This window comes from Musca autumnalis, unplaced genomic scaffold (genome assembly GCF_047663935.1).
Source record: "Musca autumnalis isolate F117 unplaced genomic scaffold, ASM4766393v1 scaffold_5, whole genome shotgun sequence".
In the NCBI taxonomy this organism is placed as follows: domain Eukaryota; kingdom Metazoa; phylum Arthropoda; class Insecta; order Diptera; family Muscidae; genus Musca; species Musca autumnalis.
In genome coordinates this window covers 142,614,006-142,640,110 of record NW_027412088.1, presented here as the reverse complement: position 1 = coordinate 142,640,110, position 26,105 = coordinate 142,614,006, and the positions used below count along the sequence as shown (strand labels likewise).

Sequence of the window (26,105 nt, the reverse complement as noted above, 5' to 3'; positions counted from 1 at the left end):
ACACAGACACAGCTCGCGAGCCCAGTGGTGATTAACACTGATCTACATTATCAAATAAATGGATAATGTATTTATATTATCCGAATGTATCTACATTATCTAAATAACGCGGATAATGCATCTATATGATTTATGTTTTCGCGGTCTTTACTCCCGAAAAAAATCCTGGAGTTCAAAATCATAACGGTGATCGGACATAACACCGTTTTGATACCTATCCAAGAAATTAACATTGGAAACTTCCAAAATTTCTTTTGTCATCTTCGAAAATGTTATTTACTTTTAAAATTGGGGACCTATTATATATTTCTTTTGTACAGTCACAGGTTGTGGGTATATACATAGCTGACAGATCCTTTTTAACTTCTTTGATTTTATATATATTTTATGATAGACACAACTGTATAACTGTATGTCTGTACATCTAATGCATTTCCCAAATCTCCCTCTCTTATTTTCCAGATTTTTGAAAAATACGATGAAAAAACGTTGGCCAAAGTAAAACCCGTTGTGGGTGAACTGAGCGAGGAGAATTTCAATTTTGATGATGAAATCCTTCAGGAATTAATTGACAATGTCAATATCATCTATCACAGTGCTGCCACGATACGTTTCCGCTCCCCACTTAGAACGGCAATTAAAACCAATTTGACCGGTACCTGGCGTACCATTCAATTGGCTAAGAAATTGAAAAATCTCTCCGCTTACATTTACTGTTCCACAGCCTTCTGTAACAGCAACAATCGTGGCCTCATATTGGAAGAAGTGTACAAATCACGTTGTGATCCTTACGAAATGATGAAAATGGCCGAAGATGATTCGATGTGGGAAAATTTCACCGAAGATCAAACGGTAAAATATACCAATGATCATCCCAACACATATACGTTTACCAAAAATCTATCGGAAAATTTACTCATGTCCGAAATGAAAAATATGCCAGTGGCCATTGTGAGGCCATCAATTGGTGAGTGTGTGGACGAGAAGATAAGATTTCACTAATTTGTTAATATTTTCATTTTCTTCTTTTCGTTTCAGTTTATGGTACCTGGGAAAAACCCTGTTCCGGTTGGGTTGGCAATGCCAATTCCGGCCACTTGGGCTTTTTGGCTGGTTTCATTAAGGGCATTTTCCGCACCATGAAGGGCCGTGCCTCAGCTATCATTGACATCATACCTTGTGATTATGTAATCAATTCCTCACTGGTCATGGGCTGGTATGTTGGCACGCGCAAAATTGAACAACCCGAGGTGATCCATTGCACATCTGGTGAAGTTAATCCCTTGACCCTATCGGAATTCTGTGATATTATCAATGAAAATGTGCAAAAGCATCCTCCCAATAGTTTCGTCTGGAAACCCAAGGCCATTTTGCGTAATGGTTGGCGTTATAATTTGTTCTTCTATTTGTTCCATATGTTGCCCGCTATGGTCTACTCCATACCAGAGAAGTTGTTTTCCGTTGGCATGCCACAGCATACGTAAGTATAGAGAATTGGGTGGGGGGGTTGCCAAAAAGAGTATAATATCAAAAATCAATCAAAATAACAGGATAAAGAAGAAAATTATCCAGTGGATAATTTATCTACGTGGTAAATGTATCTACATTATCCAAACACAGTGGATAAGGAAATTCGATTATCAAAATTACATGGATAATGTATCTACGTTATGCAAACAACGTGGATAATGTATCTACATAATCTAACCAACGTGGATAATGTATCTACGTTATCCAAACAAAGTGGATAATGTATCTACGTTATCCAAAAACGTGGATAATGTATCTACGTTATCCAAACAACTTGGATAATGTATCTACATTATCCAAGTAACATAGAAAATGTATCTGCTTTATCTAAACAACATGCATAATCTATCTATCCAAATAACATCTAAAAAGGTATCTGCATTATCTAAACAAAGGGGATAATGTATCTAAGTTATTATTTATTAACTTTATCCAAGTAACTTTAATAATGTATCTGCATTATCTAAACAATGTGAATAATGTATCTGCATTATCAAAACAATGTGAGTAATCCATCTAGGTTATCCAAGCAACGTGGATAAAGTTTCTACATTACCAAATAACTTACTTAACGGATATACATTAACAAAACAACGTGGATAACGTATCTAATTTATCCAAAACACGTGGATAATGTATCTACATAATTCAAACAATGTGGATAACGTATCTACGTTATACAAGTAACGTGTATAATATAGCTACACTATCTAAATAGTGCGGATAATGTGTCCACATTATCCAAATAGCTTCGATAATGTATATGCATTACCTAAACAACGTGGATAATGTACCTACGTTATCCAAATTATGTGGATAATGTATCTACCTTATCCAAACAACGAGGATAATGTATCTACATCATCTAAATTGTGTCCAAATAACATAGATAATATATCTGCTTTACCTAACCAACGAGCATAATGTGTCTACGTTGTTTACGGCGTCCAACGATGTAAATAATGTATCTACATTATCTAAATAGCGTGAATAATGTATTCACATTATCCGAATACATTCCCCATTTCTACGTTATCCAAACAACGAGGATAATGTAACTATGTTATCCAAAGGTATCTACATCAACCATATGTCCTATCTAACCAACATGGATAATGTATATACATTATCCAAATAACGTGGATAAAGTATATGTAGTATATGTATATTTAAAACAAGTTTGATAATGTATCTATATTATCCCAGCAACATGGATAATGTATTTACATTAAACAAATATCTTAGATATTGTATCTGCATCTAAATAACGTGGGTAAAGTATCTACATTAACCAACTATCTTAGATAATGTATCTCCATTATTTAACGCGGATAACGCATATATGCATTGTTAAAACAACGTGGATAATGTATCTATATTATCCAAACAATTGGATAATGTATCTACTAGAAATTATTTATTTTACCTAAATTCCCCAATATCTAAATATCGGTAACAAAACATGCGTTGGTCCATCATTGCCTTTATTAAAAGTATATTTTTTTCTTTTCCCTTACAGAGTCTACGAATACATGCGCGTTTTTTACCGAGGTGGCAAAGCTTTCGATTATTTCTTGGATAAGAATTTCCGTTACGATTTGAAAAATGCCCTACGTATCATGAGCGTGGTACATGAAGAGGATCGTAAACGTTATAATTTCGATTCTAGTCGTTGTGATTGGACTGAATTTTTGGCTCGAGTTATTATTGGCATTAGACGTTTCTATTTCAGAGAATCGGCAGAGACCACCACTTGGCATAGAATATATTGGAAAGTGTAAGTTATAAATTATACATAAATATTAAAAAAAAATCATTAAATTTTTAATTTTTTATCATTGTAGGTTTGATTTCCTTTACTATGCCGGATTTGTAGTACTGTTCTTGATATTCTTTGCCATATTTGGTCTATTGACTGGCATTAAACTTGGTTCAGTGTTGGCCCTGGTAGTGTGGGGCTTTTTGGTTTGGCTCTAAAATGGCAAAGCAAAATTTATGCAAACACATGATCACATTACCTTTAGAAAAACATTCATTCAACAACTTCATTCATATAAAGACATATTTGTCTAATACAAAAACTTCCCCACTTTAGTTGCCTTTTTTAATATAGTTTTTTGTTTTTATAATAAGACTTATTTTTGTATTTTTATTTTTTGTTTCTTCTGTAACTGTTTTTTATACAATATTTACAACACTTTTTTAATTCATGCTACCTCTTATTTTGTTTAAATAATATCGATGGTTAATGCAATGATGTAGAAGTTTAAACAAAAGAACTTTTCATCCTCCTCCTTTTTTTATACAATTGGAAGAATTTGTAAACACAATATAAAAAATATATACGTTTTTAGTTACTGTATACCTTTCTTACAAATTAACAAGAAAAACATTTCTAATGTATTTTTAAAAGAAGTTCTTTCAATTGCTAAGTTTTAAGTTTTGTTTTTGGTATTTTGTACATTTTTTTGTTTATAAAAGTAGTGGCATTTTTATATACAAAAGAGAAAAATAATTATAAGGAGATACCATTGTTTATACCTAAATACATACATATGTTATATTAAACTAATAATTTGTTCAAATATTTTTAAGGATATTTTAACAAATAAAATAATAAATAAAGGAACCTAAAATTAAATTGTTTCGTTTCATTTATAAAATTGGAAATAAGATCGGAAGTGGTAATGTCAGCTGCTACACAATGGTGCTGTTGAGTAGACAGAGGTATCTGATATTCTTAGAAGTTCTTAAGGAATCAGTCTTTGAAGCTACGTTCTTAAGTATTTAAGCAACGGGTTGATGACAAAATTAATGGAAAAGAAAAAGGAATTGAAATTACGTACTCATCGTTTTTAACTATTCGAATTTAGTTGTAGTTGTAGCCGAAAGATCACGCTGCCGCGAGGTTCTTTTTCGAACTTGGTAATACTTTTTAGTTATCTCGTTTATTGATTCGAATTCCGATCAATTATATAAAACTATTTGTAAGAATTGAGATAGAAATATTTTCTTGCTAGAATTTTTCACATTTGTGGCAGACTTCGATCCCATGTTCTTTCAAAACTTCAACACAGTCTTCCTAAAATAAAAAAATGTTTTAACATTTGTAAATAAATTAGAACAATATTCATATCTCTTACCCAACCAAAGTCTCTAACTTTCTTCCGCCCTTTTCTTTTCCAATTCCTGCAGTATTTCCTTATGTCTCTCCTGGGCTCGTTTTTGTTTAAAGGTCCTTTTACCACCCTTGGCTCCTGAATTTGTACGTAATGGCCTCTTAAGACAACCTTTTTCACACCAATTTCGTATATCCTCAGCCATATTAACATCCGGTGGTATATGCAGTTGACGTATCATACGTTCACGTACCATAAACTGATCGAATGGTACCTGTTGTCCAAGACGATTGATAAAGACAGCATTGGTCAAGTGAATATTCATGTGACCGTCAGCATTATCAATAACACCGGCCACAGAACATTCATTGCGCAGATCTATTAAAACGGAATGACCTTGCAACAGGAATGGTACACAATTCAAGGTATTGGCAATTAAAAAGTTTTCTTTTCGGGAAAATTGTTGCATTTTCTGGTTGAATTATATAAAAAAATATTTGTTAGAATTGCGTTCTTGCAGACAACAAACACATCGATTCCATATCCTAGAATGAAAAAATGTTTAAACATTTAATAATTCCATAGAGTTGTACAATCATTTCTGCCAAGTTCATTAGATAATACTGTGGCAATCTGAAAAGATAGTTAAAAAATAGTCATTGATTGATGCGCCCTTAATCCAAAGATATCTCTTCTGAGGGCCTGAATTTTGGAAAGCTTGTTAACTATCTAGGCATAAGTTGAGTTTAGGGCCCCGTCCCGCATCTTGATTATATATAAACCACAGATAGTCCTTGTGACCCTGAGTATAACGATATACAGTGACACAGAAAAGTATACATACACCCTACAAAAATGCAGTTTTGGCTAAATCGTTGGGTTTTTTACAGCAACAACTGCACTGTGTGGCTCCTTGGTGACAAAATAACCATAATTACACAAATTTATTTTAATCTAATACGTATATTTAATACAATTAACGAAATTCAATTTTCACAACACAGAAAAGTATACATACACCCCAAGGAAATACGAGTATTATCATAAAATTTATGGAATTAGTAGACAAATTCATAAATTTTTTAGTTTTGGCGAATGTCTCTGATATATATTTTAGAGAAAAGAAAATAATTTTTGGGGGTCAAATGCCGTTATTTAGGGTACAATTTCTTATATACCTCGTTAAAGCAGACCATTGCTTATTTTTTTTTCGTTTTTAGGTATTGTACTTTATAAAAAGCACAAAATTCGTATCAGATGGCAAAACTTGAGACCCTAGAAAGCTTTGAAGTTGCTTTTGTGCATAATATACCTTCCTGAACGTCGATAAATGCACGTTTTCCCTCAGATTTCTTAGGAAGTGAATAGATTCCGCGGAATTCTTGGTGCAAATTACATATAGATGGCCTTGAATTACCTTGTAATATGGTCGGATACAATCCTTGGGCATCAATTGACTCAGAAATGTACAATTATACGAAACGTTTCGCGCCTATTGTAACGGTAATGATCATAATACGAAAACGACGTTGTTCACAGTACAAATTTCATACTTTTTTGGTAGTGCTTATATTTTGTTGCTTTAGAAGCTTTGGGAACAGGTTTGTAACAAAATATGTCACATTTCTGATTCAATTAATGCCCAAGGATTGTATCAGACCATATTACAAGGCAATTCAATGCATTTTGTATGTAATTTGCGCCAGGAATTCCGCGGAATATATTAACTTCCTGAGAAATTTGAAGAAAAACGTGCATTAATCGACGTCCAGGAAGGAATATTTTGCTCAATAACAACTCCAAAACTTTCTTGGGTCTCAAGATTTGCTATCTGAAACTAATTTTGTGCTTTTTATAAAGTACAATACCTAAAAACGCAAAAAATTAAGCAAGGGTCAGCTTTAACGAGGTATATAAGGAATTTGACCCTAAATAATGGCATTTGACCCCCAAAAATTATTTTCTTTTCTCTAAAATATATCTCAGACCCCCAGAGACATTCGCCAAAACTAAAAAATGTATAAATTTTGCTACTAATTCCATAAATTTTACGATAATATTCGTATTTCCTTGGGGTGTATGTATACTTTTCTGTGTTGTGAAAATTGAATTTCTTTAATTGTATTAAATATACGTATTAGATTAAAATAAATTTGTGTAATTATGGTTATTTTGTCACCAAGGAGCCACACAGTGCAGTTGTTGCTGCAAAAAACTCAACGAATTAGCCAAAACTGCATTTTTGTAGGGTGTATGTATACTTTTCTGTGTCACTGTACATTTTGTCTCGCACAAGTCCAAACTTCGCGAGATATGGGCCTCTGAAATTCAGAAAATTCTTATGTTTCAAGGCCGACTAATTAGAAAAATTTGCAATTTAAAAAACTGTTTTTGCACCTGTCCATAGGAGAAAGGCCGTTCTCGCGGAACTTTGAAGGCCCATATTTTCGGAATTATAATTGGATTTGTGGAAGACAAAATCTATATCACCATCAGGACTATAGTGAATAGTATATGTAGTATATATCATGATCCTTACTTGCTTCGCTGATGTTTGTTCGATCTGCAACGAAGTTGTGAAATATTGGGCTTAAGTTGAGTTTAAGCATTAAGCTCGGATCGGGACCAATTTTTTTCCACAGGTAGGTCTCGTTACCCTGATCACAAATATATACAACATTTATTGCGGAAGTCTATACATCCCGAGATATGGGCCTGCGAAGTTTCGAAAATTCCCTTGTTAAAGGTCGGCTACTTAGAGAAAATTTTTTAATTTAAAAGATATTTTGTTCCCGTGCCCTAGATTTGCACCTGTTCATAGAAGAAAGTCTTAAAACCCCGGCCGAAGGCCGGCTATTTAAAAAAATCATAATTTTTATCTGAGCTTAATGCTTAAACTCAACTTGTTCCAAATATTGTTATATTTGCGTTTCCAAAGGCAGTTTATTGGACACAAATTTCTACTTTTCTTTTTTTCAGGATGAAGTAGGCGGTTTTGTTGACATCGAGACATTCACAATGGTCAATGGAACATTAAATTCACCAGATCAAATTAAATACGTTCCAACCGTAATGTATTTGAAGTGGTCTGGCAATACGTTAAACCAAATCTAATTTTCGGGAAAATGCTGCTCTCCATTTAATCCAAGCTGAACTGTTTTTGCTTCATGGGCTAAATGGGTTTGATATTGTCTTCCCATCACCAGTTAAGATTTCGACATGTACTCCAACAGCACTCCATTGTGAAATTTTCTTCTCGTGAATTAAATGATTTTATTTAATATTTTTTAATTAAAATTAAATATGTTTTGTTTTATTTTGTACATTAATGTTAACACGCTTATCTCTTTTTGGAAAATGTATGCCGCTTGCCTGTAGAGATGATTTATATACTGGTATGGACCTCTATCAACTGCTAATAAAATGTAGCGAACGGGGTGCCTTTTTCACGACTCCGTTTGAACTGCATCAGAGCATGCCGTGAAAGAACTAGTCCACATTGCACTACCTTCAATTTATTTTGTTGGGATATTTTCCCTTCCAATGTCTATTACAGAGCTGGCAAAAAATCGATGGCACTATCGATAAAATCGATTGTTTTTTAAAAATTATATATCGATTGATAGTTTTGCCTATCGATATTATCGGAACAAAATTCCCCCACAAAAAATTCATTGAAATAAATAGAAAATTCGCTGCTTTTCGGTTTTGTGTGTGTGAAAAAGTAAGTCCGTAATCACACGTACACATTTTTCGGGAAGGTAAAATGTATTTTTTTTTAATATTTTTATAAAATAAAGGCAATTGTTTATTCTCCTTTAGATTTCTGTGAACTACTTGTGCAAAATGTCGAGAAAAGCATTGACATTTCCGCCATTTTCATATCCAAATTAATGGTATTGACAACTTAACGATAATATCGATAGCAATCGATATTTCAAAATATTATATCGAAAATATCTAATGTTGGGAATATCGATGGTTTGCCAGCTCTAGTCTATCAGCTGTTGCCATTATTGTGAATGGTAAAATCAGTTCATGTTATTAACGTAGTTTTTATGATACACCCTGTGTTGTACAAAATTAATCCTTGTAATAAGGCGGAAATGCAGTACAAGTGGCAGAATTCCGCTGACTGGATTTGATAGTACCATGATGAAATAATAAGGTGGCGTAAAACGGCCAGCTGATTGGTTTCAATCTGTCAAATATTTTGTTATTGTGAATAAATTGTATGAAAACGTAAACAAACATTTTGACATATTGAAGAATTTTTGGCCAAAACAGTGTTGTATTTGTGCTACTTACGTGACCTGTTAAATAGATCTTGGATAGTACCCAGCATGGTACAATAAAATTGAGGTAGGCCAGGTATGAAAATCACTGAAAAATGCTATCCTGCAGCCATGGCTTAAAACGTCAAAAGGCATGGTACAATAATAATGGTAGATGTATGTGCATAGCTATCGCGTTTTACAAAAACATATGGAACTTAGAGCTTCACTTTTTATATGTTAAAAGTGCCAAATAGAGTAAAAAATTTCTTTAGCTAGGCTCCAGAATATTCTTGTTGGAAAACTGTTACAAAAATAGCAAAAGTTCTTCCCAAACTTATGACGGTAAAAAAAGGAATTCACTTATTTTTTACTTGACAAGTATGGCTAATCTGACATCCTGATTGCTGGCATCCGTTTTGTAGATAAATGTCAGCAGAATTTTTACAAAAATTTTAATTTTTACATTCCCGTACTTTTGGAACAAATTTAAACTAATATCAATATTTGATTGTTCATTCGCAAGTATTACTAAAAAATCAATAATTTTATTTTGCCACGCGAATAGACATTTTGGTTCTTGTTTTCAATTTTAAGATATATGGTCTTTTCCAGAACTGCAAGAATCTACTAATTTTTACTATTTTTTCGGATAACATAAAGGCAAAAATGTTATCGTAGTAAAAAATAGTACATTCTTGCAGGTTCTGGAACAGACCAAATGTGTTACAGCAGAAGTTTTTTGTTGGAAAAATTCAGCGATGCATCTACCTTTATGATTGCATAATGTCAAACACAGTACAAAATGTCAACCCTGCTTTTGACAGAATAGGCCATAAAAAGAAAAAAATTGTAATCAGCTGTTAGCTGTGGCCTACCTTTACTTTATTCTACCATGGTACCCAGCATGGCACAATAATACAGGTATAACGGCAAAAACAGCTGATGATTACATTAGGTGTGTTCGTTTACTCAACAATTTGTACAAGTTCAGTAACTTCTTGTAATCGGCTAAGGTCTTTTGCATGATACAATGATACAAGGTAACCTCACGCTCAGAACTCTTCTTCTTCTTTATTTGCGGATCCGTTATTCGGATATAAAGCGATCATACAATAGTATACATTACATTTATATATCATATGTACATGTTATGTTATTTTATTTTATGAAATTATAAACAGCTCTCGATTTTTAGCAGCATGTAGCAGATTTGTTTCATCTCTGTATCCTGTCCACTCTTGGATGTTACTTAGCCAGTATATCTCTCTTCTGCCTCTTGGTCGTTGTCCTTCTATGTTGCATTTAATAATGCATTGTATAAATCTGTATTTGTCATTTCTCATCAGGTGTCCAAGGTATGCGATTTTTCTCGATTTGACCGTGTGTAAGAGTTGCCTGTCGACATGCATTCGTCTGAGAACTTCTTGGTTTGAAATGTGCGATGTATAGGGTATCTTAAGTATTCTTCTATAGACCCTCATTTCAAATGCTTCAATTCTTTTTTGATCTGCACTTTTGATGGTCCAAGTTTCTACGGCATATAATAGTATAGACCAAATATAACATTTGACGAATCGTATCTTGGTTGCGAGACTTAATTCGTGATTTGTAAGTGTTTTTTTGTATTTAAAAAAGGCGTTTCTGGCCATCTCCACTCGGCGCTTTATTTCGTTTGAAATATTCCATTGGTCGTTAATTGAAACGCCAAGGTATTTAAAAATTTTTACACGTTCGACAAGTTCATCTTTAATACTCAGTGACGTTTCATAACTTGCATCTTTCCGACTAACAATCATGTATTTTGTCTTTTTTGTATTTATTTTGAGGCCATATGTTTCACTTACGTACGTGAGCTTGTCTAGGAGCTGTTGTAGCCCAGATATACTGCCGGCAATAATTGTGGTATCATCAGCGTACCGTATGTTATTTATAATTTTACCCTGAACTCTTATTCCAATTCGTTCTCCTTCGATTGACTCATGAAATATTTTTTGGGAATATATATTAAAGAGGAGCGGTGATAGTATGCACCCTTGTCGGACTCCTTTTGATATGGGAATGTCGTCAGTCAGTTCACCATTTATTTCGATTCTTGCAGTTTGGTTCCAATATAGATTCTGTATGCACCTAATTTCGTTTTCTTCTATTCCTATTTCCCTCAGTATATTAATCAATTTGTCGTGTTGGACGGTATCAAATGCCTTTTCATAATCGATAAAGCATATATAAACATCTTTGTGGACGTCTCTGCATTTCTGTACAAGTAATTGGATGGATAGTAGGGCTTCTCTGGTACCCATACCTTCCTTGAAGCCGAATTGGGACTCTCCCATAACTCTTTCACATTTGGAGTAAATTCGTTTGTGAATTATTCTTAGGAAAATTTTTAATATGTGACACATAAGGCTTATAAGCCTGTAGTCACAACACTTTTTTGCATTAGATTTTTTTGGTATTGCAATAAAAGTAGACTTCAACCAATCGTTTGGATATTGGCCAGTACCATACACATGATTAAAAAGTCGTGTAATGAGTGAGATGTTGATTCCATCAATTAATTTTAAGATTTCGGAAGGAATTTCGTCGGGCCCTGTTGATTTTTTATCTTTTATCGATTGAATCGCATATTCTACTTCGGCTGTAGTGATTGGGTTTCCCGTTATATAATTAATTGTGTTCTGATCATTTCTTGATCGTTGGTCGTCTGTGAATAATTGTTCAATATAGTTTTTCCATCGATCCTTTATGTGTAATGTCTCGAAAATTGGCTGATTGTTGTCATCCATTAGTAATGCTGGTGATGCCTTCCTATACACTCCTGCGGACTCTTTTAGTTTTTTATGTAGATTATAGTCATCATGAATGTTTTGCAGATGTTCAATTTCTCTACATTTTTGATTGAGTAGATCATTTTTTGCAGCTCGGGTAGCAGTGCGAATTTCCTTGTTGATTTCCCAGTAACGTTCATAGTCAACGTTTTTGTATTTCCTTCGTTCCTCATGAAGCTCCATAATTTCTTCGTTCATCCATTCTTGTTGTGTTCTTCTTGTACAGTTTCTAAGATAATTTTTTGTTATTTCGCACATTGTTCCTTGACTTTGTTCCATATATTTTCTACATCGTTTGAATCGATGACTTCCAGTTTGTTATTAATTTGCATCTTCACTTCATTTCTGGTATATGGGTTATTTAGTATCTCAGTATTTATCTTGTGAGACTTTTTCTTCCTTTTTTTAATTCGTGCAATTTTTAGCCGAATATTGAGCATCAACAGGTTGTGGTCGGATGGTACATCAGCTCCTGGGTATGTTGGGCATTTCGTTACACAAGATTTAAATCTGCTGTTGATCATTATGAAGTCAATTTGATTTCGAACGATATTCCTTCTGTTATCTACTGGTGATCTCCATGTATAAAGTCTCCTGGGATGTAATCGGAATGTTGTGTTTGTAATGGTCATCTTAAACTCTTGACAAAATTGAATTAATCTGTCTCCTCTCTCATTCCTTTCTCCAAGTCCATACCTTCCAGTTACTCCATTTACTTCATCATTCCCCACTTTGGCATTAAAGTCGCCTTGAACTATAGTTATTTCATGTGACTTCGTCATGTTTAATAATTGACTTATTTCTTCATAGAAATGTTCAACCTCGTCGTTACTTCCATCACATGTAGGGGCATATACCTGGATAATATTTAAATTCAGGGGCTTTGCTGAGATTTTAATCATCATAGTCCTTTCAGACATTGGGACAGAACCAATCACGCAGTCTGCAATGTCTTTTTTGACGATAATGCCTACACCCTTCCTGTGTATCCCTTCCATATTTCCTGAGTGGTATACTACAACATTTTGGGATTCAAAATGGCCGCATTCTGTCCACCAGGTTTCACTGACACCTAGTATATCAATCTTAAGCCGATTCATTTCATTAATTGTGTTGTTTAATTTGCCAACTTCGTATAAACTTCGGACATTCCAAGTTCCAATATTCAGTTTTTGCTTGTTTTTACCTCCGGGGAGTTTGTTAGTTCTCCTACCGGGCGCGTCCCCACCGGCGGATAGGGGGAGGAGGATGGTCGTACCACTCTGTCCAATACCTATTGCATGGTGGGTCTGGGGCAGAGAGGTGGGATTATCCACCTCTGGAAACCTTGAGTTTCCCGCGGACAAAAAACTGACTATGGGGGTGTTCCCCTAAAACAAAAAACAAATATGGAAGGAAAAAAAGAAGAAAAAGTTACGGTGCAGGGCCTAATAAACCCAGTGCCGGCGGGGACCAGTGATCTGCCTACGAGTCACACCCCGTCGATATCATGCGATCGTGAGCAATCTCCCATAGATGTGGGTGCCTTGGCATCTGTGGTCGAAGGTAATGCTACAAGCACACAACCTAGTGTAAAACCTAGTGTAAAAACGGAGGAGGATAAAGGGCAGCACAGGGGGAGGATTAACTTGACCCAACTATCTGATGATGGTAGCGACCCTGATTCCGAATCCGATAGCTGCGGCAAAACAAACACCACCGTTGTGGAAAATCCCACGAAAGAGGAAGTCCACAAGATGGTAGAAGAAGTGAGCGAGAGCATCGCAAAGCTCACGACGAAAAGAGTGCAGTGGTCTGGGGCCCAAAGGAAGAAATTTAAGAGGAACCAGGCAAAACTAAAGAAGGAAAAACAGCTGGCTGCTTCAAAGGTTACCACAGAAAGTCCCTCCACTTCTTCGGAAGCGGCGAAGAGGACAAGGTCTCCTGAGGAGCAGAACGTGGCAAAACCCAGTAAGAAGAAAAAGGTCTTCCCACCTTCAATTGCCCAGAACAAACCTCGTCAGGACAAAAGCCAAGGAGACTGCCAAAAGGATCCTTCAAATGATACTGAAGAGGCGAGTTCTGACAAAAAGAAGGTGAGCGCGACGTCGGAATCTTCTGCGGTGGCCAAGGACTCAATAAAGAAGCCTACTACCACCCAGAAGAGGAAGATGGACGCTGAAACCGGAACGGAGCCGCCATCGACTTACGCCAAGGTAGCCAAGAGATACTACAAGGACGAGCTGTGCTATGCAGTAATCGATACTAGTAAAGGATCTGGAAGGCTACACAAAGAGTACTTACCGGAGATCGAGAAATCGATCAACGATAAAATATTGGAACAAATCCTGCAAGGACGAGTCTCAATAAAAATAAACTGCTGTGAGCCAAGGGGGGACCTCCTATTGTACCACCTGGACTCACACGCAAACTCTGCAGCTCTCGGGGAGGTAGTCAGCAGTATAGCAACTCCATGGGAAGGTGGCAGACTAAAACTGGTGAGGAAAGACGAAATTCCTCACCTAACCAAAGCATCGGTGTACGTCAAGGGGTATGGCTGCAAGCTCGAGACGGAGCGCATGCTCGAGGTCTTTGGCGTACAAAACGAGGCCCTAAAGGTGGAAAGATGGGAGGTCTTCCACAGGGAGGAGAAGGAAGACGGCACTCTCCTTGTGATGGGGATCGACGATCTCTCGCTAGCCGGGCTCGTCAAAACCAAGGGCAAGGCATTCTTCGTCTCGAACTCGGTCTATTTCAAAGTTGGAAAGGCAAGAGTTGGTGAGGAGGAGATTGCCAAACCAAATAACCAAGAGGTCAACCTACCAAAAGGCTTTCAGGAGGGAGGAGCAGACGAAATTAGCGACTCCCAAGAAGCCAACCTTCTGGAGGACCAATGATTGAGGTCATCCAGATCAACCTCCATCGGAGCGAAACGGCAACACTAGCCCTGATGGACAAAATAACTAAAGGTAATATACATATTGGTTTAATCCAAGAACCTTGGACCATAAAAAACAAGGTTTCTGGACTTAACCATATAAATTATCAACTTTTTTACGCAAATACGGGATCCCGACCGAGGACCTGCATTATATGCCACAAAAACTTATGCTTTCTTTTTTCTCCAGAGTTGTCATCGTCGGACGTTACAGTATTGAAGCAGGGGAATGGTAACATATACCTAGCATCATTATACCTGCCGTTCGACTCCCCGACATTACCACCTTCGTCGGAATTGCAGCAACTGGTGAGAAGGATAAAGCAAACAGGTAACGAAGTACTAGTAGGTAGCGATGCTAACTCTCACCACATCTCGTGGGGTAGTACTAACATTAACAAAAGGGGACAAGCCCTTATAGATTACTTAAATACTAACGACCTAATTACACTTAACACCGGGAATACGCCAACCTTTGTTAATAGAATTAGGGAGGAAGTACTAGATATAACGATATGTTCAGAAAATTTAATAAACGAGGTACACGAGTGGAGGGTCCTGGAGGAACACTCCTTCTCAGACCATAAGTATATTAGATTTAAAATAGCTAGGCCATCGCCTAACCCGATAACCTTCCGAAACAAATCCAAAACAAATTGGACAAAGTTCGGAAAACGAGTAAAAGAAAGACTTGGGCAACCAGATGAGGAATGCCTAAGTAAGGAGGACATAGAGAGAGATGTCCTAAAGTTAACTGAGGCACTAGTAAAGTCTTTCGAGGAAAGTTGTCCCCTTCGAGAGAGGAAATCCGCCTACGAAAAACCCTGGATGACAGGGGAAATTCGGAATAAAGGCAAGGAGGTCCGCAGACTTTATAATAGGGCCAAACGTAAAAAAGCAGCTGTATTCTGGGACAACTATCAGGCAAAATTAAAGGAATACAACAAAATAACAAGAAACGCCAAACGAAACTCCTGGAAGCTTTTCTGCGAACAGGTGGATAGTGTAAATGATGTTTCAAAGATTAAAAAGTTTCTATCTAAAACCCATACACAGACCGAGCAATTGGTCGATGGAAATGGAAAAAGGATTGAAACAACAGAAGAAACTTTAGGCCTTCTGATGAAAACGCACTTCCCGCAGAATACCATGGTTAACACTGAGGCATCGACGGAATGTATTAACTCATCGGAAGAAGCACCAAAGATCGACAGCTTAATGGTCCAACAAGCCATTTTAAGCTTTTCACCATATAAAGCAGCTGGACCAGACCAGATCTTCCCGGCTTTACTACAGAGGGAAGTGGACTTTATTGCGTCCAAACTGGTCGGGATCTTCAATGCATGCTTAAAACTTGCATACACTCCTATAGCCTGGCAGGAGGCAAGGGTAGTCTTTATACCCAAACCTGGCAAGGCAAGTTATGCAACACCAAAATCTTATCGACCGATAAGTTTAACTTCATTCTTACTCAAAACAATGGAACGGACAGTCGACACCATGATAAAGAGTAAGATCCCCAACGATATGCTTAAATTCAAACAACATGCATACGTTAAAGGCAGATCAGTGGAAACCGCATTGCATGAGGTAGTACACCACATAGAAAGAACCTTCGAAATGAAAATGTACACACTTGCTGTATGCATCGACATCGAAGGCGCTTTCAATAACGTAAGCACCGAGACACTTATCCACTCCTTAGACGAGTTTCAGGTAGACAGGGCCTTAAGGAACTGGATAAACCACATGCTAAGGAATAGATGGATAAGCTGCGGGCTATACGACGTGAAAATAAGAGACAAAGTTGGACAAGGAACGCCACAGGGAGGGATACTTTCACCTCTGTTGTGGGTTACCACCATAAACAGTCTCTTGAGGACCCTAACCGAAGAAGGATTTGACCCAGTCTGCTACGCAGACGACGTTATAATACTTCTGAGGGGAAAGAATCCGAATCAACTCTGCCGTAGAGCAGAAACGGCTCTAAAAATTGCTTTTAACTGGGCCAGGCCGAGAGGTCTGAACGTCAACCCAGAAAAAACAGAATTATGTCTATTCACTAGGAAAACGAAAATGGGGCACTACGAGGAACCAGTTTTTCTAGATAAGACAATAAATATCTCTTGTACAGTTAAATATCTAGGAGTAATTCTGGATAGGAAACTTAAATGGAAAGACCATATACAAGAAAGGGCCAACAAGGCCCAAATATGTTGGTCAACCTGCAGAAGGGCGATAGGCTCAAAATGGGGGTTCAATCCTAGGATGATACACTGGCTATACAGAAGCGTAATTAGACCAATTCTAACCTACGCGTCTGTGGTATGGTGGACAGCCATGGACAAAAAATGCAATGTGGAAATATTGCAAAAGGTCCAAAGAACATGCTGCCTAAGCATTAGCGGAGCAATGAGGACCACACCGACTAGGGCTCTAGAAACAATTTTGTTTGTACACCCAATAGAGATTCAGGTAAGGTATGAGGCAGCCATCGCAGCTGTAAGGCTAAAGTCGATGAGCGAGTGGATCGAAAAGAGCCACCAAACATACCACCAAAACATATTAAAGGTCACAACGGGTGAATCTATAAATCAGGTAGTATCGGACCGTATACCTGAAACTAGTGAAGTAGCCTTGTGTGAAGTGTCAATACCTGACAGAGACATGTGGATCGAGGGAGCTCTAGCACAGATTCCCGCTGGAAGCTGTGGGTTTACGGATGGGGCTGTGCTAGGGGGGAGAACCGGACTGGGTCTTTATATAATGGAACCGGAAACGGAAATCTCCCTCCGTCTGCCGGATCATAACACGATCCTGCAGGCGGAACTCCGGGCGATAACAGAGTGTCTGCTTTGGTTTGATACACACACAAGGCCTACCACTGTAAATATCCTTACGGATAGCAAAGCAGCCATTAGAGCTATATCAACCAAGACAGTGAAATCTAGAACTGTCTTGGAATGTATTAAATCTATAAATAATTACTCCCAACACGGTAAGGTAAACATTATATGGGTACCAGGGCATACCGGGATTAGGGGTAATGAAATAGCAAACTCCTTGGCAAAACAAGCCAAGGAGCAACCAACGGTAAGTCTAGAAAACGCTAAGCCGTTTAAAGCTACGCGACTAGAACTAAAGACATGGGCAAAAAATGCACATGTATCCCTCTGGAGTAGTGGAGAGAAGGGAAAAAACACAAAAATCCTATGGGGAAACCCAGACGAGGACAAAACAAAAGAATTACTTTTACTAAGTAAAAAAGATATTAGTAGACTGACAGGAATCCTTACAGGTCACCTAGGTCTAAAAGCGCACCTGCACAAAATAGGTTGTGCAGAAAACAGTGAATGCAGAGCATGCGGAGAGGACGACGAAACGTTGGAACATTACCTCTGCCATTGTCAAGCCTTCACAAATCTGAGAACCCAGTTACTAGGGAATGACATTATACCAGGACTCGACCAAATTAGGACAATCGAGTTCAAAAAGATCAGAGACTATGTAAATAGGACAGAGATCCTAGACTAAGTCAAAAAAAAAAAAGGATAATCCTTCCATAACCCAAAATTAGAGCGCACAACAGGCCTACTTATGGCTTAAGTGTATGTCCACATGGGCATGTGGTGATCTAGTATCACCCCTCTTATCAACCTAACCTAACCCTAACCTACCTCCGGGGATTCTTAGCACCCTCGTTTGGCCGGAGACTGAGGGCCGTGTGTTTTGGTTTGTGTTGTTCATATTGTATGATTTTCAAGGGAGATTACTTCAGTGGTTTCCCGTTGCCTTCTGAAGGGTTTACAGTTTTCCCATCTAGTTTTCAGCCGCTCCGCATGGAGTTCAGACGCTGTTTGCTGCCGCTTTACTTAAAGTCAGACGCTCAGAACTCACAGAGTTGTATTCGCTTTGCCGTCCCTTCATTGACAAAATGATTTTGACACACTTTGTATGTATATGTTAAAATATACATACATATGTCAGATATATTCATTTATTTATCATTTTTTAAATTTTTAAATTTAAAACTTTCAGACAATTGGGAGTCTATCTAGCTCTGTACTTCCGTCTGACTAGAGGATAACTGTTGAACGGATCAGCCGATGTGGTCCAAATGTTGGTCATGGTAGTATTATGTCCAAACATTGATCAAGTTCGTGAATGGACCATATACCCACTTCTGTAACAGCCCAACAAAAGCTCAAACTGCTTTGGTCCAAAAATTGTTGCTCGTAACATTTCCTCCGGGCCTAGATCAGATACGGACTATATCGTTCCAATCCTTGTTTGCTTAAGTGCAGTGTAAGGGCTGTTCGCGGACAGTTCATTTTACCAATCGTATTCTTTGTGGTCCTGTTTACAGTGTTATGTGTTTTGTGGTCAAGGCCATGCTCCATATTTGTCGAAAAACTTTAAAATATCCTACAGTGACCAATATAAATGGCTGGTGGTCACAATAATTGAAAAATAACTGATATTGGTCCAAAATTTCTTCCAAACATTGGCAAGTCCTTGCTTCCTGACATGAGCCAAAGCTCAAAAAATCCTACGGTAACCAACTAAAATGGTTTTTTTGGCACGATAACTATCGAGAGAAATTACTCCCAAAAATAGATCAAGTTGCAAGATGGACTAAGGCGTGTCGAAAATTTTATGGCGCGTATTGGTAATCATGACTACAGCACTTGTTAATGTATGTGAATATTTGCCTTATTAAGATGATATGCATTTTTGCATCATTGATGCTTAATAAAAAATTGAAAAGTTATCATGGCTACAAGATTATATTATTTTGTGCTGGGGGAAATTAACGCATTCTGAGTTATGGACCCGAAATTACACAATATTTTGGTCCACTTTTCATCAATTAACTTTTCACAATTCATCAATTAACTTTGGTGTCTTGAGGCATATTGCTTGCCATCTTTCTTGGCAATTTTTCGCTCAGTTATTGTATCTGCAGTCCAGAATTACACTAATTAAATGAATCACGAAAAGGAACACACTATCTCTCGCAATAGTGCCAAAGATGATGTTACATCGTTTGGCTAATTTAAATAAATTAATAATTGAGATGTATTTGTTCCAAAAAATTATATACTAGATAAAATGTAAACAAACAATATTTTGTTATTGTTGTCATTGACATACAACAACAACAACTTTCATATTGTTTGGAATGTAGGGTTGTATTTGGCAGCTCAAGGACGATTTTTTCAAATGAGATTACCTTCTTATTCTGCCATGGGTCTTTTGCATTGTACTGTAGAGTAAACGAACAACATCCAGTAACAATTTGTACAAATTTTGAGTAAAGGAACACACATATTATTTGTCAAATGCATTATTGTGAATAAAATTACATACAAAATGTAAACAAGCAATTCACAGTAATGCGTTATTTTGACGTTTGGTGTGGTAAATGGTCCGATTATTGTTATCGATGTAACACCTTCTTATTCCACCATGGTACCCAACAAAAAGTTTGCATCCGTGGATGCAGTTTAATCAGTACAAGTGTACAGTACATTTGCCGTTGGAGTACATTTTTCCCTATGAATTCACTTAGTCCCGGTCCAAACTAGTGTGAATTTCATTGAAAAATTTCAAGGAATTAGGTGTTCTTAAATCGAATTCCCCACTACAGCAATTTTATGATTTTACTCTACTATGGATGTCGATCTGGAGACGCATAATTTCATATCAAAATTTCAGTGAAATTACCGTAGTGTGGCCCGGGACTTATGAATTTTACAAGAGAGCGCGCTGAATCGTTTCATTCTCATAACCAAAACAAAACCACAAACTTTTCAATGTAAAAAGATGGAAACCGTACGATTGCTGAAATGTAACTTCGGCTATGCTTTGCCGAGTTGATTCATTCACCATCGAAACAAAAAGAATTTTTGGAAATGTTTGCCGTGCGTTATGGTCAATGACACACTCAGGCACACACACATGTGATTGCTTAAAAACCCTATAAACTAACATCAACATACCACAGTGAATACTTTATTATTATTATTTATTCACATGTGTTTAGCACTATTTAGTTTTCTATCTCCTCTTGTGGAGTTGAGCACTTTTCGCTTTTCGTTTTGTTCGCACTCACGAATGTAAACGAAACTAAACAGCGAACTCCGCTAGCGTGGGTTATGTTTCGTTTTTTATTGTTCCTATGAAAAATACGAAACGAAACGATTGGAAATGTTATTTAAAGTATTTTTATTGCTGGGTTATACTATGTTTACATTTACGAAATCCACTCGATTTCAACTGTCAATTCCATGGCTCAAACGTCAAATGAAATCCAATCGATTTCAAATGAGTTTTCATTTGACGTATACGCAAAGGAATTGACAGATGAAATTTCGTAAATGTAAACATAGTATTACGTACGCTGCACACAGGTAGGATGCACTCCATTTTCGATCCAAATCACGACTTTTAATGTAGTGCTTTGGATTGAATTTATATGCATTCTTCGGGTTGTGTTTTTAATCAGTCTGAAGATCCCAGCAAAAAAGTTTGGAAGTAGTGCAATGCAGAGTTAGGATTTCAACACATCTTTCGGAGTTATGAAAAATGCACTCCGCTCGATACATTTTAGAAGCACTCGCTTAATGATCCCTAACTCGCTCTCTTTTGCTGGATAATTTTGTTATCGAACAACATTCAGTAAAAATTTGTAAAAACTTTTACAAAATGCTGTTCGATAACAAACTTGTAAAGTAAAAGAGAGCAAATTTGGAGAGACATGTGAGAGAATTTTGGACACTTTTGTTACTGAGAACTTACAAGTTTTTGCAAGCAAAATTTTCCTTGTAAAGGCCTGCGTACATAAGCTGCCTCGCCTGCTTACCTTGCTTGCTTCTGATAAAAGAATAAAAAGAAAAGGGCAACCCAGTCTGAAATTTGCTCGGCCTTCTTTATTCTTTTATTTTTATTATGTCAAAAATGAAGCAGGAAAGCAAGGCAATCAGGCAGAGCAGCTTATGTACGCAGGTCTTAAGAATTTACAAGTTTTATCAGCTGATTTAAATTCGAATGTTTTGTGGTTATTAAAATAATTACAAGATAAAAAAGAGAAGAGATAACTAAATAAATTATGGAAAACGACTTATTTTGTAAAATAACTTATTTTTTTTTTCTCAAAAAATGCTTTCCTTTAGCGGGAGTGAACTTTTGCCTATTAAAAATTGGCTCCAACATTTTTTTCCTGTTGCACGAATAAGTGACATTTTGCCTATTAATGACTAAAATAATATTTATTCCATTTAAATATTGAAAAAGGTCCCACACAAAGCACTTTCAATTTATGTGATACATGGAATGAAGCTATATATGATATAAAATGATATATATGTAATAATATGACGATAAAATTGGTGAGAAACAAAAGCTTATGTCATTCTGGATATGTCGTGTGGCTTTAACGATTGTTTTGAGTTATTTACATATGTGCTTAAAGTGACTCCAAACTTTTTTCCAAAAAGCTCATCTATAAAAATTTAAAAGCTTTTTTGTGCGTGAGCTTTTTTCTATCGAATCACCTTGCAATTAAGATTTTATACCCCGGTTACACTATTGAAGGTTAACCCACTGGGTTTAATAGATCCAGTGGGTTAATCTTTGCTGGTTACACTTAGCTTTTCGAGGATATAAACTGTCAGATGATGTTTGTTTACGTATACATACAAAATAACTAATAAGGTCGTGTGTTACACTTTTACAATTTCTCGTATGAGATATCGTCCCTCTTTGCTCATATTGGTATATTTTACACACAGGGATACATTTTTGTATCATGGTATCAATCGTACTTTTTGTTAAAAAAGTGTCTAATGAAAAAAAAAATAATTTTTTGATTTCCAAATAACTTTAGATTTATTTACTCCATAAAATCTCATGCGACCAATCGTAAACGTGTAAATCACGACATACTCTGTTGCAAAAACAGTTGCAACTTTTGGTACTTTTTGAGTAGAGTTGAATTTTTTTGCACAAATACCGAATACAACACTGTATTTTTGGTGGATTTGTGCCGGATTTAAAATAAACCCAGCCGTGAGTGGATTTAACTTTTGTATGGCAAATCTGGTCAGATTTGACCAGATTAAGCAAATAAATCCTCATGAAGTGGGTTAACCCGGCAAAAAGCTGTAGTGTAACCGTGCTATTATCTAATCTTATGCAAAAGCTCATCAAAATATGACACAGGGATGTGAGGTTGTAAAAAAGTCATGACCCTATTATTTACATTTTTCAAATAACTGTAAACGCAAACACACAAAAACAAACAGAAGCGGAAAAATAGAAAAAATATAAAATAAAAATAAAATGGATGTAGCTTTAATTTATTATAAAATGTAAGCAACATATTTAATAGCAATTTTTCAGATTATTTTTTGCAGTATTCCATTCCATTTTAAATTTTCAAGAAATTTTTTTGCAAATTCGCGTATGTATACGTAGACAAAGATCAGCTGACTGGCATCTTATATCATTTTAGATTAGTCTAAACTACTATGATTTGAAAGTTGGATTTAGAAATCGAGTCGATTTAAAATTACTAGTCTAAACGGGCTATTATGCTTGGTTTACATTAACGAAATCCATTCGATTTCAACTGTCAATTCCTTTGTCCGGGGCCACACTAGAATAATTTCACTGAAATTTTAACATGAAATTATGAGTCTCTAGATTGAGTTCCATAGTAGAGTAAAATCATGAAATTGCTGTAATGGGGAATTCGGCCTAAGAACACCTAATTTCATAAATTTTTTAATGAAATTTACTATAGTGTGGACCGGGACTTTGTGTATCGTCAAATGAAATCTCATCTGAAATCCATTGGATTTCATTTGACGTTTAAGCAAAGGAATTGACAGTTGAAACCGAGTGGATTTCGTAAATGTAAACCTAGCATTATCCGCCAAACTTCTTGTTTGTCAAATCAGCTGACTTCTTGCAAGTTTTTGCAAATTGTTGTTCGGTAACATTCTGCAAATTTTTAGCTTCGAGAGAGTAAAATAAGTGGAGAGAAGTTACTGAGAAGTTGCAAGTACTTTTTACTAGCGAAGTTATCGTACAGACCTAATTTTATATATCTTTGCAAAAACCAAAGACCATGGTGGCATAAGAAGGTGTTACATCAAATCATAACAAACGTCAAATTTGGTCACAATAATGTATTATTGTAAATTACTTGTTTAAATTTTGTATGTGTTTTTATTCAAACCCAGCAAAAAGTTTGCATCGCTGGATGCAGTTGAATCACTACAAATGTACGGTACATTTGCCGTTGGAGTACATCTTTTCCTATGAATTCACTTATGAATTTAACAAGAGAGCGCGGAGCTAGGATGCACTCCATTTTGCATCCACAGCACACAGCTAGGATGCACTCCATTTTCGATCCAAATCACAGCTTTTGATGTAGTGCAAGATCTATTTAACAGGTCACGTAAGTAGCACAAGCACAACTCTGTTTTGGTCAAAAATTCTTCAATATGTCAAAATGTTTGTTTACGTTTTCATACAATTTATTCACAATAACAAAAAATTTGACAGATTGAAACCAATCAGCTGGCCGTTTTACGCCACCTTATTATTTCATCATGGATGTAGTGTTTTGGATTGAATTTAAAGACACTCTTCGGATTGCATTTTTAATCAGTCCAAGGATGCAATTAAAATGCAAGCCATAGCGAAATATCCCAAAATAAATAAAATGCATTTATTATTTGTGTAAAACAAGAGCACAAAGGACTTTATTATATAAACACAAATTAAAAAAGTTTCCATTAAATTCAATCACACTTGAGCTTACTTCCTCCGTTCACGGTTTAATCCAAGCGCATCTTATTTTCTTTCATCATCCTAAAGTTGTTTTATGTTGCCTTCCCATCACTAGTTCAGCTTTCGACATGGACTCCAACTACACTCCATTAAAAATTTCCGTCTCGTGAATTACCGCAAAAATGTTCGCAACTTAAGTTGTTATTTCTTTATTTTATAACAAATTCTTCGAAATGTATACACTCTTGTTTATATTTTGAAGAAATGTGTAGGGATCAACCAACTGTTTTTTCTGTAGGGATCTCTACAGCAACTGCTTATAAAAGCTGTGTTCCTTTACTTACCTGAGGTTACCATTTGTTACCATTTTTAACCTGCAAAGCGTTCCTTAACCCCAAAAAGTGGTAAAACTGGCAGCAATTTTTAAGAGAGTGAGAGAGGAGAGAGCACATATGCCTTTCTCCTTTACCACAGGCTACCAGCAAAATTTCTGCAGGTAAAAAATAGTAGAACTGATTTTTCGACTTTTGTTTGACGATTATTTTACAATGAAGAAAAAAATGGACGAAAAATAGAAGAAAAAGTCGAACACTGACAAAACTAAATTAAAAACTGTGAAATAAAAGACGAAAATTTAATTTTTATGTTTCTTTTTGAAATTGCTACCAGATAACACAAATTAAAAAACTTTTACCATTAAAAAAGTAAAGGAACAAAGCTAACATGTATCGCACGGAGTGCATTTTTCATAACTCTGTTGGACTACATCGAAAGATGTTGTGAAATCATAACTCCAATTGCACAACTTCCAAAATTTTTTGCTGGGCAATAATGAATTTTGACAACTAGTGTGATAACCAGCTGTTTTTGCCGCTGACCTGTATTATTGTGCCATGCCATGTTATACTTGTTTTTGTTGCCGTCGTGTTCTGTTAGTTGTCTGTTATACACAAACACCCTCTATGGTTTAATAGTAAAATTGAACTGCATTATGCACTATGTCCAATCTTTACAGTTCTACGTCTTTGCAAAAACTGAAAATTCACTTCGAAATGAGAAAAAGCAAAAAGCTTATTATAAATAAAGTTGGCAATACTACGTACAGTTTTGTAAATATACTAGAGATGGCGCTTTATACAATATCTGTTAAAAAGCTAATAAATTTGAAAAAAAATTGCATTTGAAGAACACACAACCATCAGTGTTCGAAAATAAACACTATGGTATCGTACCGTACCGTTCTGTACCGTACCAAGGTGGAAAGGTACACTACGATAGTGTACCGCTCCGGAACACAAACACTAAAAAATATTTTAGTGATACTGTACCTGAACACAACGATAATCGTAGTGTACTGCATGCCGGAGCACTAAAAATCGTAGTGCTCCGACTGCGGAGGACTAAAAATCGTAGTGTTCCGACTGCGGAGCACTAAAAATTTTAGTGTTCCGACTGCCGGAGCACTAAAAATCGTAGTGGTCCGACTGCGGAGCACTAAAAATTTTAGAGTTCCGACTGCCGGATCACTAAAAATCATAGTGCACCACGTGTTGGAACACTAAAAAATAATAAAGGTATTATGTTTTCTTAGGAAAATTATATATTTGGTTAAATTTGATCAAATAAAAAT

At 36.2% G+C, this 26,105-nt stretch overlaps 2 protein-coding genes across 8 annotated transcripts in view; one reads left to right on the top strand and one right to left on the bottom strand.

The window, feature by feature from the left end:
• The window catches only part of LOC141387349 (putative fatty acyl-CoA reductase CG8303), a 55,401-nt gene extending 51,230 nt beyond the window's left edge, over positions 1-4,171 (top strand). Inside the window, exons 4-7 of the mRNA XM_073956920.1 lie at positions 463-967; positions 1,039-1,480; positions 3,050-3,307; positions 3,375-4,171. Of these exons, the coding sequence (XP_073813021.1) occupies positions 463-967; positions 1,039-1,480; positions 3,050-3,307; positions 3,375-3,507 (1,338 nt within the window). The 3' untranslated portion in view covers positions 3,508-4,171. The remainder of the gene's footprint in view (positions 1-462; positions 968-1,038; positions 1,481-3,049; positions 3,308-3,374) is intronic.
• Positions 4,170-8,070, bottom strand: Lsm10 (U7 small nuclear RNA associated Lsm10). Of its 7 annotated transcripts, none has more exons than XM_073956923.1 (4): positions 7,461-7,673; positions 7,189-7,212; positions 4,674-5,194; positions 4,170-4,612 (listed from the first exon to the last, which is right to left on the bottom strand). In XM_073956923.1, exon 3 carries the CDS (start codon positions 5,116-5,118, stop codon positions 4,687-4,689), a length of 432 nt encoding a protein of 143 aa, XP_073813024.1. In that variant the 5' UTR covers positions 5,119-5,194; positions 7,189-7,212; positions 7,461-7,673; the 3' UTR covers positions 4,170-4,612; positions 4,674-4,686. The 7 variants fall into 7 exon arrangements, with proteins under 7 accessions (XP_073813024.1, XP_073813023.1, XP_073813026.1 ...); XM_073956922.1 differs by having other exon boundaries at positions 7,614-7,666; XM_073956925.1 differs by lacking the exon at positions 7,189-7,212 and having other exon boundaries at positions 4,674-5,121; positions 7,553-7,669.
• Between the last annotated feature and the right edge of the window lie 18,035 nt (positions 8,071-26,105).

What these genes read in the sequence shown, in the direction of transcription:
- Lsm10 (XM_073956926.1), bottom strand. Translation starts at nt 5,118, where the DNA reads ATGCAACAATTTTCCCGAAAAGAAAACTTTTTAATTGCCAATACCTTG.